General features: G+C 40.8%; 1 protein-coding gene across 1 annotated transcript; it reads right to left on the bottom strand.

Moving 5' to 3' along the window:
- Nucleotides 1–197: 197 nt before the first annotated feature.
- Nucleotides 198–9,434, bottom strand: LOC309695990 (coxsackievirus and adenovirus receptor homolog). The gene is made up of 3 exons (XM_082517013.1): nt 9,144–9,434; nt 4,163–4,504; nt 198–956 (listed from the first exon to the last, which is right to left on the bottom strand). The coding sequence occupies exons 1-3, from the start codon at nt 9,205–9,207 to the stop codon at nt 871–873; spliced, it is 492 nt and encodes a 163-aa protein (XP_082373139.1). The 5' UTR covers nt 9,208–9,434; the 3' UTR covers nt 198–870.
- Between the last annotated feature and the right edge of the window lie 3,764 nt (nt 9,435–13,198).

Here is a 13,198-nt window from a genome sequence, read left to right as displayed (position 1 = left end):
TAGAAAGAATCCACCGGATGGTGGAACTGAACTCATGACCTGCTTGCTGTGAGGCAGCAGTGCTAACTACCGTTATTCAGTTTCAATTTCAAAGAAAATGTCTCTACATTTTTCTTAGAGCATAAATGAATAAAATTGTCAACTGGAGAAAGAAAATGCAGTAAAACAAAAAGAATAAATAAAAACAGTCTGACAAATGTTGTTTGTCAGACAAAACTTGTTACATGAATAACAAACTGTAAGTCTGGGAATATATCAGTGTGTATATTGAATATTGAATCAGATACACTATTACATTTGCTTTTGAATGATTCCAATGTGGGTAAAATCGGCATTAACTGGTTAAAAAAAAGCTTTTGATTAAAATAACTTTCACGGTGACAGCAAGCAAACAAATAAAGCACATAAATACATACATTAAGAAAACTGTAACATTTATTAGCAATGACCAAACAAACTCTTGAAATGTTTAACCTGAGTCTCCTTCATGAAAGACACAGTTGAAGTTTCAGAGGAAACAGCCTTTGGACCTACATGAATTTTCTTTGGTTTCATAATACTCTAATATTAGTAACCTGAGTTACACTTCATTTGGGTGTAGCAGATAGTTAATCTTGTGGGATTCTCTACAATCCAACTTCACTTCATCGTCACAAACAAATTTAAAATCAAATCGAAATCTACAAGTTTGCCATCTACCTAATGAATCCTCAGCATTATTAATTTCTGTCTATCATGAGCTCATCTGTTTTCTGTCACAGAGAACTCGGAACATCAGCAGGAGACTCAGAGTCAATCCATTAAAAGCTTTGTGACATTTCAAACAAGTGACTATTCAGAAGGATGATGGATTGTCAAGTCTGCTTTTTTCTAGACTGCTAAACCAACAGCAACAACAAAAAGCAGACCAAAAACTGGCACGCTGACTTTCAGTCCAACAGATCCTCCTGGTTGACCTGCAGGTGAGAAACAGGTGTGAGGTGTCAGCTGTCAGGTAGGTGATGAGTGAAGAACAGAACAGAATCCATTTCCTCTTCAAACTGCTGTCAGACATTATCTACTGCACTCTGATCACATCACTCAGACCAGCTGCTTTCTACAAAGTCTCATCAACAACATCTTTAGAAACAAACATCAACAACCTGGGGTCCGTTCTTCGTACCTCGCTAAGTAAGTTAGCTGGATTTGATTGTTGACGATTACGCGTGATCTTGGATCGTTCGGTTCTCCGAAGCTCATCCGGGACTTGCTGTCATAGCAACAGATCCGTAAGTGTAAACCTGCTCGGGAGCAGGTTTACTTTATGTAAACAGGATTAGATCGCGGCCACGCAGGTATGTCCGCTTCATTTATACGAAAGCAACAGCGATATTCCACCACTGTTTCACCATAAATAAATATTATCAATGTAACTAAAGACAATGCAGCACTTGATCCTGTTATTGATGTCACACAGATACATACAGGTCATTTCCTAAAAAAGGGAAATGAACTATTAACATTCTATTACATGTATGTGATTATTACAGATGTAATTCATATTTCAGAGTAGTAATTGTAAATTACTTCGTGTAATCAAGATGAGAGACCACGGCTATAAAAGCGAAGGTGGATTTGGGAAGTCTGTCGCAGCCATGTCCTGTCCGTTTACGCGAGCCACCCATTGCGGAAGGTGCAAGATTGATAAGGAGAGTCCTCAGAATTCAGCGTATATTGTGGGATAGACAGGATCCTTTAGCTCAGCGCGACAGTGTGCTCATAGAGAGATATCGATTTTCCCGTGAGGGTATTATTTACTTAACCAACTTGTTGACGAGGGGGTGCAGGACCACCACCTGTCTTTTTTTTTTGCTCTGCCCTTTTCTTGGTTGCTGTTATGAACAAACAAACAGATCATTTCAGGGTCTCTTTTCAAGAGACGAAAAGCAATATGAGTGATAAATATTACCATTCTGTAGAATATTCTTATATTTCACTTTTACTTGTTCCCATGTTCTAGTTGGTCCTGTTGTGACTCTAATGTGAAAGGGGATATAATATAACATAATATAATGTAATATAATATTGGATAATATAGTGTAATATAATAAATCTACCCTACCGCCTACTGGTGTTGGCCAGAGGGGCCGATGGTGCGATATGGCAGCCTCGCTTCTGTCAGTCTGCCCCAGGGCAGCTGTGGCTACAACTGTAGCTGCCTCCACCAGTGTGTGAATGTGAGAGTGACTGAATAGTGGCATTGTAAAGCGCTTTGGGTGCCTTGAAAAGCGCTATATCAATCCACTCCATTATTATTGTTATTATTAAATTACTTACGAGTTTAATTTGTCAGCAACTTTCTGCCAGCCCTCTCTCCTTGCTTGTGCAGCCTTTGCAGTGTTCCCTTGCGTTCTGATTAAACTCTGAAACTCCTGGAATCCCTCACTCAAGAGTTCTTGCTCTGCTGCCGAAAAATACTGAGCGCGCTCCTTCGACATTTTTGCCGACCAATCAAAGGGTTGCCGATCAATGTTTCTACTATCGATGCGTAGCCCCTGTTAAGCCACCTAGTGATCTCACATTACTTCATCCAGCTAGGGCTGAACGATATATCGCATTTGCGATAATATCGCGACATGATCAAGTGCAATTTTCTAACCGCAAAGGCTGCGATTATACTGCGATTATAAGGCTGTCCAAATTACTACCATATCCCAGAATTCATAGCGCGGCCCAGCCAAACTCCAGTTTCCAGCAATGGCGGCCGCTACTAAGTTTTAAAATTACTCATACTAATCTTTCTGGGTCACAAAATAAACTTTTAACATATTTTCAGGCGAGAAAGTAGCTGTGTAAACATCAAATATCTGCTCGGTTTATCAAGATATCCATATTTGCAAAAGTGCTTCGACGTTTTCAGAGGCGTCTGCTACCCACCAGCTCGACAGCTAGCCGGAGCTCGAGGGTTACTGATGCGGCCGAGAACGGCACAACTCCCGGCACATCATTTTCAGATCACCGCGGAGTTTCGCTGCTCGGGTTAAACGTAATATATAAGTCACTTAGACAACCTAAAAATGTTATTGTTGGGCTTTTTTCAGTGTTTTGTTTGTTCGTGAGTAAATCGGTTTGGCTGAGATTAAAGTTATTAGATTAGATAAAATAAAACTTTATTAATCCCCCGGGTGGGTTCCTCCTTGGTTTTCACACAGCTGACTAAACGTCAAACAGAAAACTTATTAAACAGAAGTATGAGACAGTCGAGAATTTACACCAGTGTCTGGTTATATTTTAGATAGCAAGAAGCAGACGGCCGAGTTTATTAAACTCCACCGAGACAGCGGTGACGCTAATCAGAACTAGCCTTCTGATTAGCTAATCAGAACTAGACCGTCCAATTTCACGCCTTTAAATTTTAAAGGCGTGTTTGTGTGTGTGTTTATACAATTGCTATTATGTTTGCACTTTATGTGTAATGTTACTGACTGCAGAGATCAGTAAGATGTGTGTATTTTTTATTTATTAGTTTTATTTATTTAATATTATTTTTTAATTGAATGACTGTCTAGTAGTTCACAGATGTCGAAAAACTGAGTGTGGTAAAGCCACTGATTTTGTTTATGTATATTTCTGCAATCTGCACATTGTACTGACTTTCATTTTAATGTTTACACCAGGGTTCCTTGTCAGCACTTTATGCTCAGATGTTTGTAAGCTAAAAATAAACTATTGTGTATGTTCAAATATACTGTTGTGATTGAAGAAGTTAAATAAAAATGTCAGTCATCAATTCATGCATCACCTCATGTCATCATAACAGAGATCTGTCTTCCAGGAAAGAACAGTTTAAAATTAATGTAATATAGTATTGGCCATACTATATGATGTATTGCTTGTCTTTGTTTAATAATACAGAAGACAAAGACCTTAAAAAATAATCGCATATCGCATCGCAATCGCAATATTGGGGCAAAAAATCGCAATTAGATTATTTTCCATAATCGTTCAGCCCTACATCCAGCTGTACTGATCGTCAACAACAGGTGTGTTCGGAGAACCGGAATAGCGAGCTCAAAGTTGGCGCGATGATTTGATCTTGGATGTAGTAAGCGAGGTACAAAGAATGGACCCCAGGAAGCAGCTTCACCTCTGATCACACACACACTCAACTCTACTCACTCACCTGGAGGAAAAACTCTGAGTTCGGATGTGCTGATGATCTTTAAATTGGCTATCTCTTTGTTTAGTTCTCTCTGGGCAACTTGACACTCGTATGTTCCAGTGTCATCAATGGTCACATTCTTCAGAATCAAAGACACATTTCCATCCTTCATCTGTCTGTCCTGCAGATCCACCCGGTTCTTAAAAGATGGATGCTGGTTGTCTTCAACAAAATGACCATCCTGGTAATAAAGGACATATTTCTCCCCCAGGTCAGCTCTCCTCCAGTTTACTGCTATGATAGGGATCTTGTTATTTGCACGACATGGCAGAGTGACGTTTTGTCCAGAGACGATTTCCTGGTCTGAAAGAGGAAACAACACAGAGCAGAGAGTTTAAATATAATAATTTCTAGGGAAGAAAAGGCCTGAGAAACCAGAACATTTGAACCCTGCTGTGTCAAGCTCTGCTGTGATGGGACTAAGTCAGAGTCAGGACACCTGCTTGACAATGTGTTAGATCAGCAGCATAAAGAAAAAAAAATGTAAAAGTATTAACTTAAGTATAATGGTATAATCATTTCTAAAGGATATTACTTGTGTTCTTTTAAAACCTTTATATAGTTTTGTGATATTATTGACTTTTTTGTCTTCTTTACAGGTTGTCAGAGCAAATTATCAGCCTCCACCATAACCATAGCATCCACCTCTGTCACACTAACCCTCTGCATATCCTCCTTCACTATATCCATTAATGTCCTCTGAGGTCTTCCTCTTCTCCTTCTGCCTGGCACCTCCATGTTTGACACTGTTTTTCCAGTATATCAACAATCCCTCCAAACTATGTCAGACTTGCCTCTCAAATGTTAACTTCAAAGCACTCAACCTGACCTGTCCTGTGATGCCTGATGTACTCTTTGGTAGGGCTGGGCTATATCATACCGTTCACGGTAATACCTGTATAATTTTGGGCAACGATAGAAAAATGAAATATCGCGATAGAATATGGGTAAAACGCGCATGCGCAGTGCTTTTGTTTTCATACGCACACGTCGGAAAAAGTATGGCGGCGAAAGCAAATCGTTGAATGAAACGGATAAACCAGAATTGGTTTGTAAGAATGCTGCAACACGACACACAACAAAGCACTATTTTTGGTAGAGCATGCTAGTAGGCCGTTGTTATTACCGTGTTTTTTGGAAATTATGGCACACTTAAAATCAATAGTGCCCCTTATAATCCCCTGTGCCTTATGAATGAATTGTGGTTGTGTTTACTGACCTCCAAACGATTTTATGTACACAGCGCTCGAAAATCTGTCAAATGTTTGAGTACGACTTTGCTAAGCTACAAACCCGGACTGCTTGATGGATTGTCGGAGCATTGCGGCTATCGTAGGCAGGAGCCTCGCGGAGTGATACGTACTGCGCTTCAACATAATATTACCGTATCTCCTGTAGCTCCTGTGTTCACTGAGATATTCAACATCTCTTTATCTCAGTCGGTGATCCCCACATGCTTCAAAGAGTCCATCATTGTTCCTGTCCCGAAGAAACCCCACCCTGCTTCTCTCAATGACTATCGCCCTGTAGCCCTCACCTCAGTAGTGATGAAGTGCTTTGAACGCCTGGTCAGAGACTTCATCATTTCTTCACTACCAGACACACTGGACCCACTACAGTTCGCTTACCGTCCAAATCGTTCCACAGACGATGCCATCTCTCATCTCCTCCACACATCACTCACTCACTTGGACACTAGAAGGGGGAATTATGTTAAAATGCTCTTCATAGACTACAGCTCTGCATTTAACACCATAATTCCCTCCACACTCACCACCAAGCTGGAGCATCTGGGACTCAGCTCATCTATGTGTCAGTGGATCTCCAACTTCCTAACTGGCAGACCACAGGCAGTAAGGATGGGCGGACATGTCTCAGCCTCCACCACTCTCAGCACTGGAGCCCCCCAGGGGTGTGTTCTGAGCCCCCTGCTGTACTCTCTGTACACATATGACTGTGTGGCCACTACCAGCTCCACCACCATCATCAAGTTTGCTGACGACACCGTCGTGGTGGGCCTGATCTCTGATAACAACGAGACGGCCTACCTGAAGGAGATTAGGAATCTGGAGAACTGGTGCCAGAGGAACAACCTCCTTCTAAACGTCAGTAAGACAAAGGAGCTGATAGTGGACTTCAGCACTAAGCAGGAGAGGAACTACCAGACCCCCGTCATCAACGAGTGCCCAGTGGAGAGAGTGGACAGCTTCAAATACCTCGGAGTTCACATCACGCAGGACCTGTCATGGTCCTGTCACATCAACACCGTGGTGAAAAAGGCCCGTCAGCGTCTCTACCACCTCAGACGCTTGAGAGACTTCCAACTGCCCTCCAAGGTGCTCAGGAACTTTTACTCGTGCACCATAGAGAGCATCCTGGCGGGAAACATCTTAACCTGGTTCGGGAACAGCACCATGCAGGACAGACGAGCTCTACAGAGGGTTGTGCGATCAGCTGAGTGCACCATCCGCTCCGAGCTCCCTGACCTGCACTCAATCTACAGCAGGCGGTGCTGGACCAAGGCCAGGAAGATGGTGAAGGACCTCAGCCATCCCAACAACAGACTGTTCTCTCTGTTGAGGTCAGGAAAGCGATTCCGCTCCCTGAAGACCAACACAGAGAGACTGAGGAGGAGCTTCTTCACGCAGGCAATATGGTCTCTCAATCACACCACCACACAGTACTGACCCACACATACAGTTCTTACACACACACTGGACATTCTGGACATTGTTTACACTAATTCGGTTAGATGCGTGGTCATCTAATCGAATCACTTCATCACTAAATCACTTTAAGCATATTTGCACTGCACAAGACATAATGTGGATTGCACAACACTGGACATTATATTCTTCATTTCCAGTTAATACTTGTACAGCTGTTGTTATTGTGTATATATTTATTTACTTATTTATATTTCTTCATACTTCTTATATAGTTCTATATTGTGTATTTTGTTGTACAGCTATTTTATTTTCAACTTTAATTTATATTTTATTCCTTCCTAGTTAAATTTACCCTTTTTAATTTTTCATATTTATTTCCTATCTTATTCATAGCCTTTTCCTTTTTTGTTTTCTTTAGGTCACGAGCAGTTGTCCAAGCATTTCACTACATATTGTACTGTGTATGACTGTGTACGTGACAAATGCTGAGTTATGCTGAGGATATGTCAGCCAATTTCCACTGGAAATGTCTATTGGTTAAACTGTCAGCAAGGAATTTGCATTTGCACTGTTAAATGTTTATATAACTTTAATGCACATAAAACAGCTGCTTGTTTAAGTGAAAATACATTGATTTTTTTTTTTTTTGCACTAATAAAGTTGTGGAGTTGTAAAGTATTTTGTCTAGTGTCAATTATATCATTATCGCAAAATTTCAAATTATATCGTGATAAATATTTTTGGTCATATCGCCCTGCTCTACACTTTGGCAGCTGGGTTTGGTTTGTGGCTAAGCTGTAGGGGGTGTAAGCTGGAAAATCAGGTCCACTGAGTAGTGTGGCACATCAGGAGTGCTTTTGTAATGATTTTCTCTCCCTATATAGTGGGTGCAGGGAGAGAGGAGGACACAGCAGTGTGGTGATGCTGCACTTCAAAGCCAAGACGGTGGAATGAACATTTGTCCTGTGTTATTAAATAAAAATGTTGTAAAGCACTGACTGCCATTCCCTGTGATCACTGAGCTGAACCTGCTATATGGTCACTGCTAATCTTGTCTGTTCTACTCATTCATATTATATTAATTTACTGTCTCGATGTCCACATACACGTCCTGCACCATCCTCATACGTCTCTGTTATGATGTGCTTTCTCTAAATCTATAAAGACTCAGTGAAACTCCTTCTGCCCGTCTCTATAGTTTTCCATCAAAACTTTAAAAGCAAAAATCCCACTGGAGAGCACGTTCTCATCATCATACTCCTGCTCAATGATCAACACCTCTCTTCTTAACCTCGCTTCAAAAACCTTTCCCCATAGAGCCATGGTGTGGCTCATGAACATTATTGAACATGAACATTATCCCTCTGTAGTTACTGCAGCTCTGCACATTGCCCCACATATCTTACCTTACACTTCTCAAATGCATCTTTTTTGAGTCTCCAAGATTGTGTTAAACACTCTTATCAAAGAGTCCACTGTCCTCTCTTCAAGACATCTCCATGCATCTACAGGCATGTCATCTAGACCACTCATTGTCTTTCCACTTATCATCATTTTCATAGCTGCCTGTTGCCAGTCACAATTGCCAGTATTTATGCTTGTTACTCTGGTTACTCTGTGGATTACAAAGCAGATTTCCTGCTAAAGCATAAATACCCTGTTACTCTATATCTCCCGATTCACTGACTGTCCTCCATCCGTCCTCTTGCCTTCTTTTTCCCTCAGCACCTTCAACACTGGAGGCTGTCACTGTTATCCTGGGCCTTGACCGATCCAGTGTGGAAATATTACTGATGAGCTCCATGTTAGCTGTGGTAAAGAATTTAAGACAATTGGCCTTATTGACCCAACCGATGTGTTAGCGCTTGGGACCAACACTGGGAGTGCACTGGCTTTTAAAATGAATAATACTTACTTTGTTCAGAGTATTTATGACATGACAGAACTGAGGTTGGAGAGGCCTCTGTCAATCTGTGGGCCCATGACCCCAACAAACTTTAGAGCTGCCATTTCTCACAACATGTAACATGTGCGACTGAATGTTTTAATTTTATTTAGCTATCCACGGTTTACACTAAGAAACCACAGATCAAGGACCTCCCGTACATGCGGGTGTGAGGAGTGTTGCAGCAGGCTCCACCCAGCCTCGTGTCGCCGTCACACAAAGAAACTACGAAAAAAATTATAATTATTTTAGAGAAACCGGGTCAATTTTTAAAATCCTCTCCATCTCAGAGAGAATCACAGTTTGGTTTCTAACAGCTAAATCTCACCTGCAGAGACAAACCCGAAGACACCGAGAAACATAAAACAGCAGAGTGACGCAGAAGTTGCCATTTCCGTGTTTTCACTTTCTGATGACGTTAGCTTCTTCTTAGTGTTGGATGGATGGATGGATGGATGGATGTTGGTACTTTTGGTATATCTCGTAACCTGAGTTTAAAGCCTGAATAAATTAATCAGTTAATCGTTAAATGAGGTTTAAAGTCAGAACTACTTCCCCACTCCAGTCAACACGTCCGATTCCTGTCCCTGCCGCGTTCTCGTCCAACGGAAATCAGAAACCCCGTGTCCAGCTCAATGGAAAGCTGGACACTCCGTTAAATTGGATTGAGAGAAGTCTAACAACCCCAGATTTCCAATCCCAGGCTGCAGTAGTGCGTACAAAAAGTATAAAACTGGTACAACCTCTAATTTGTACAATGACGTTTTGTATTTGTAACTCGGTGAATAAGTCATGCTAGGCGCCTTGCCTCGATGTCTGTTAAAATTGCTTTTAACTATAATGGACGGACAATGCACTGTATTGTTACTAATGGACGAACGACTCCGCTTTGCTACGAATAAAAACATATCCTTCTGCCTCGCTTCTCTAACTATTGTTAGTACCACCGTTTCAAAGGTAACGGGAACGCAGCATGAAGACGTTCGTGGCGATACGTCCCTCCCAACTTCTATCAACTTCTAATGAATCATTGGCTACATCACAGATAGCGACATTGCGTCTGACCAATCAGCTTATAGCATTTCAAAAGTAGTCTTTGTGTTGTTCCGGAACTCAGGAAATGTTTTGCGCTCCCATCTCCGTAACACAGAAACTAACAGTGGTAATCCGATGAAACTCACTCATTCTGTAGTCGAACAGTTGGGCTAAATTTTGAGCTGGGAGGTGTCTGCGTCGGATTGTTAGAAACTACTACATTTTTTGGCATAACGATTGTGACACATGGTTTATGCACTGATTTATGCCACAGGCCAGTGTTGTAGTTTGGCATAGTAGTTGGTGTAATTCTTTGTGAGTTGCATTTATTTTGTTTGTGCAGTCTGTGCATTCGTTAAATGGTTTGATCCCATGTGCTGATTTGTATAGCGGACAGTATCATGTGGAATAAAAGGGGCAAATAGTACAGACGTGTACCTCATGTGTTTTTGTTGCACGTCATCTGTGTCCTCGTGTTCTCAGTAGTGCATTGGATTCCGTAGGTTTGTATGACGTATACAGTGGTCCTGTAAGAAGACAGTGCAGTGCAAAAGTCTTGAGTCACCCCTGATTTCTAACATTCATGGAAATATAAAGTTGGAAAATGATGAAAACAGGATTTTATTTGAAAGGTAAAGCTATTCTTGCATCACTAAGAACACAGTACAATGTGGCCCTATCTCTGCTCTCTGTATGGCTCAGAAAAAGAACACCAGTGGCAGGACAGATCCAAGTTTTTACAGTTGTTCATGTTCACTGCTATCTTACAGTGTTAAGTCGGGGAAGGGTGAGGAAGCTACTCCAACTTTTTATCTTGGGAATCTGTTTTGAGGAGAGAGCATTCAGTTTCAACTTTCAGCTCGAAACTTGGAAATTTTGATTTAATCTCAAACACATAAAGGAAAAGCACAGGCAGAAGACCTGTTATAGGATCATTGGTGGATTTTATTTTCCTTTTCATAGCTTTCAGATTGTGCTCATCTGATATAGATTTTATTTAGACCTACTACTTCTTTTGCTGCCTTTTGCAGCCTACCACTCATTGCTGCTGTCCAGCTTCCTCGATGTTTTTTAATAGCACACTCCACACAATGCTTAGATATGCTCGGTTTTTCCGCTTTAATTGAATAGCTTGTCGATGCAAAAATGTTGCGTCAAACTGACTTATCTTTGGTAGTTTTCAGATAGAAAAAGAATTGGAAACAATTTATTTTTTGTGAAAAACAAACACAACATTGTTGTTACAATTGAACCGGTATAAGGAGTGTGAGTGAAATGAGTGAAAAATCAGCCGAGCGCCAAAGAAAATATTTGAAATTTTTTCATAAAGCCTGGAGAACTACTAATCAAGACCACAAATAAATAAAACAAAGTGTGGCCTTTCTGAAGGACAATGTAAAGAAATAAGGGGTGACTCAAGACTTTTCCGCATTATTGTATGCTTGCTTTTGGTCAATGTGTTGATCTTACAACATGACATTCTCATGACATGTAAATAGCATATTGGTAATTATTTTTTCAGTCTGCAAAAATAGATTTAGTATCTGTACCAGTCAAAGGTTTGGACACACCTGAGGCCATCAGTGTTTCTCATTATCTGACCCTTTCCCTGTTGTACACAGTGAACAATATTAAAAATATCTATTTTAAATTTGTTCTGAATAGTTAAAATGATGAATTTTAGAGCTATAAATTTTTAACATGACATATCTGTGGGTGTCTTTAGAGAAGAGTTTGTGGTTTGATTTTCCTATGAAACATCAGTGCAGGAGTCTCTCAGTACATCTGTTTACAGTGAGTGTTGTGGATAGGCGTAGCTTTGGGTCACGTGGCGTCGGTAATAGTAATAGTGATTGCTATATCACCTGTTCACGGCCCGAGGGAATTTTTGGAATGAGTGGGTGATGGGGGAAGTCGACTTTTGCTGACCGCTCAAGCATAGAATGTTTTTGATCACTGTTTTTCTACGGATTTTAAGGATTTGATAACAAATAAAGGAGTTTTAACCTGGAACTTTGACTTACTAAAACGTAAGTCAAAGTTCCAGGGTGTCAACATTATTCCCCTATTCAGCTGCTCGGCGACTCAAAGGCTTGACAGTCGCCAATAGTGAGGGACAAAGAAGCAGCAGAAACACACACAGAGAAAACATGGAAAAGACAAGCAACAGCAAATAGTCTTCAGGGAGAGAGTGTGCTGCAACACTTGTACAGTGTCAGTTTGCTGAGCTAAAAAACCCCTGAAAAGTGTCAACACTACACTCAAAGAGTCATTTGACCATCATGATATAACCCCCCCCCCCGCCATAAAATCCACTAAAATGTAGAAGAGACTACCTTTGGTACACCCATCTGCTTTCCTATAATCAAAGGGTATCGGCGTAAGTTTTATGAAAAACAAGTAAAAGTTAACAAAAATAAGCAGAAAATAAAAAGTGAAATCTGCAGGTAAAGTGCCGTCTGTATTTACGTGTGTCATTCTGTCAATACATATCTGTATTTCATAATAAAGCTAGTATCTGTAATAAAGCTCAAGATCCTGTTGAGACTTTTCAAAATAAACTGAATTACGTGAAAGAGTATGCAGATTGTTTATGGATGAGAAGCAAAAAAAAGCTGCCAAGTGCTAAAAAATAAATCTTAGACTCAAACGTTAGAACAGGCTTTTCCCCGCAGCACGCCGTGTAATAAATACTCACAAAGAAAACAGCGGCCGCTACAACTTATGTCTAAAAATGTATAATTTCATGCTTCAGTTAAAAACTCGACTCCAGGTACGCGACACCAAGCTGGAAATACTTCCCGCAAGTCGAGCTGCCCGAGATTCACAGAATTTACAGAAAATGTTACATTTTTGTGATTTATATCGTTATCGGGACGATAGAATTCTTATATCGGGATATAAGATTTTGGTTATATCGCACTGCCCTAGTTGTTTTCCTTCAGTGTGTGCTCAAATGTCCGCTCTTTGCTTTTGCAGCTGTTTGTTCGAGTCTTTAATGGAAAGAGGGAGACTGTTGCTCTGCCAGCCCATCATGTCCCTCACCATGGTCATGGTTTTCATTCTTCACTTGCTTAGTGTTTATATTTGCTTCTCCTTGTAGTTTGTTGATTTATTCCTAAAGTGTGGGCCAACGACCCCACCAGGGGTTGTTGGCCCACACTTTAGGAATGACCTGTATAAATGGAGTTAGTATAATATAATTGGTAATAGGAGGTGGTTGGTGTGTAATATTACTCATTACCCTGGACCAGATTTACTGCCCTTGTATTGAAATTTGTGTCCCAGCAGCAGGTTGGTCACACATCAGCATTAACACTTTGCATATGACTGGGCAGCAGTTTAGAG

The sequence above is a fragment of the Aulonocara stuartgranti genome, assembly GCF_965226115.1.
Source record: "Aulonocara stuartgranti genome assembly, chromosome: 3".
In the NCBI taxonomy this organism is placed as follows: Eukaryota; Metazoa; Chordata; class Actinopteri; order Cichliformes; family Cichlidae; genus Aulonocara; species Aulonocara stuartgranti.
This window is presented reverse-complemented; position numbering and strand designations above follow the sequence as displayed.

Bases quoted from the DNA above. Each gene is read 5' to 3' on its own strand.
- LOC309695990 (XM_082517013.1), bottom strand. From the start codon at position 9,207: ATGGCAACTTCTGCGTCACTCTGCTGTTTTATGTTTCTCGGTGTCTTC. The intron at 4,505-9,143 runs GTGAGATTTAGC...TTCCTCTTTCAG, and splicing joins CTTCGGGTTTGTCTCTGCAG to ACCAGGAAATCGTCTCTGGA. The intron at 957-4,162 runs GTGAGTGAGTAG...TCTCACCTGCAG, and splicing joins ACTCAGAGTTTTTCCTCCAG to GTCAACCAGGAGGATCTGTT.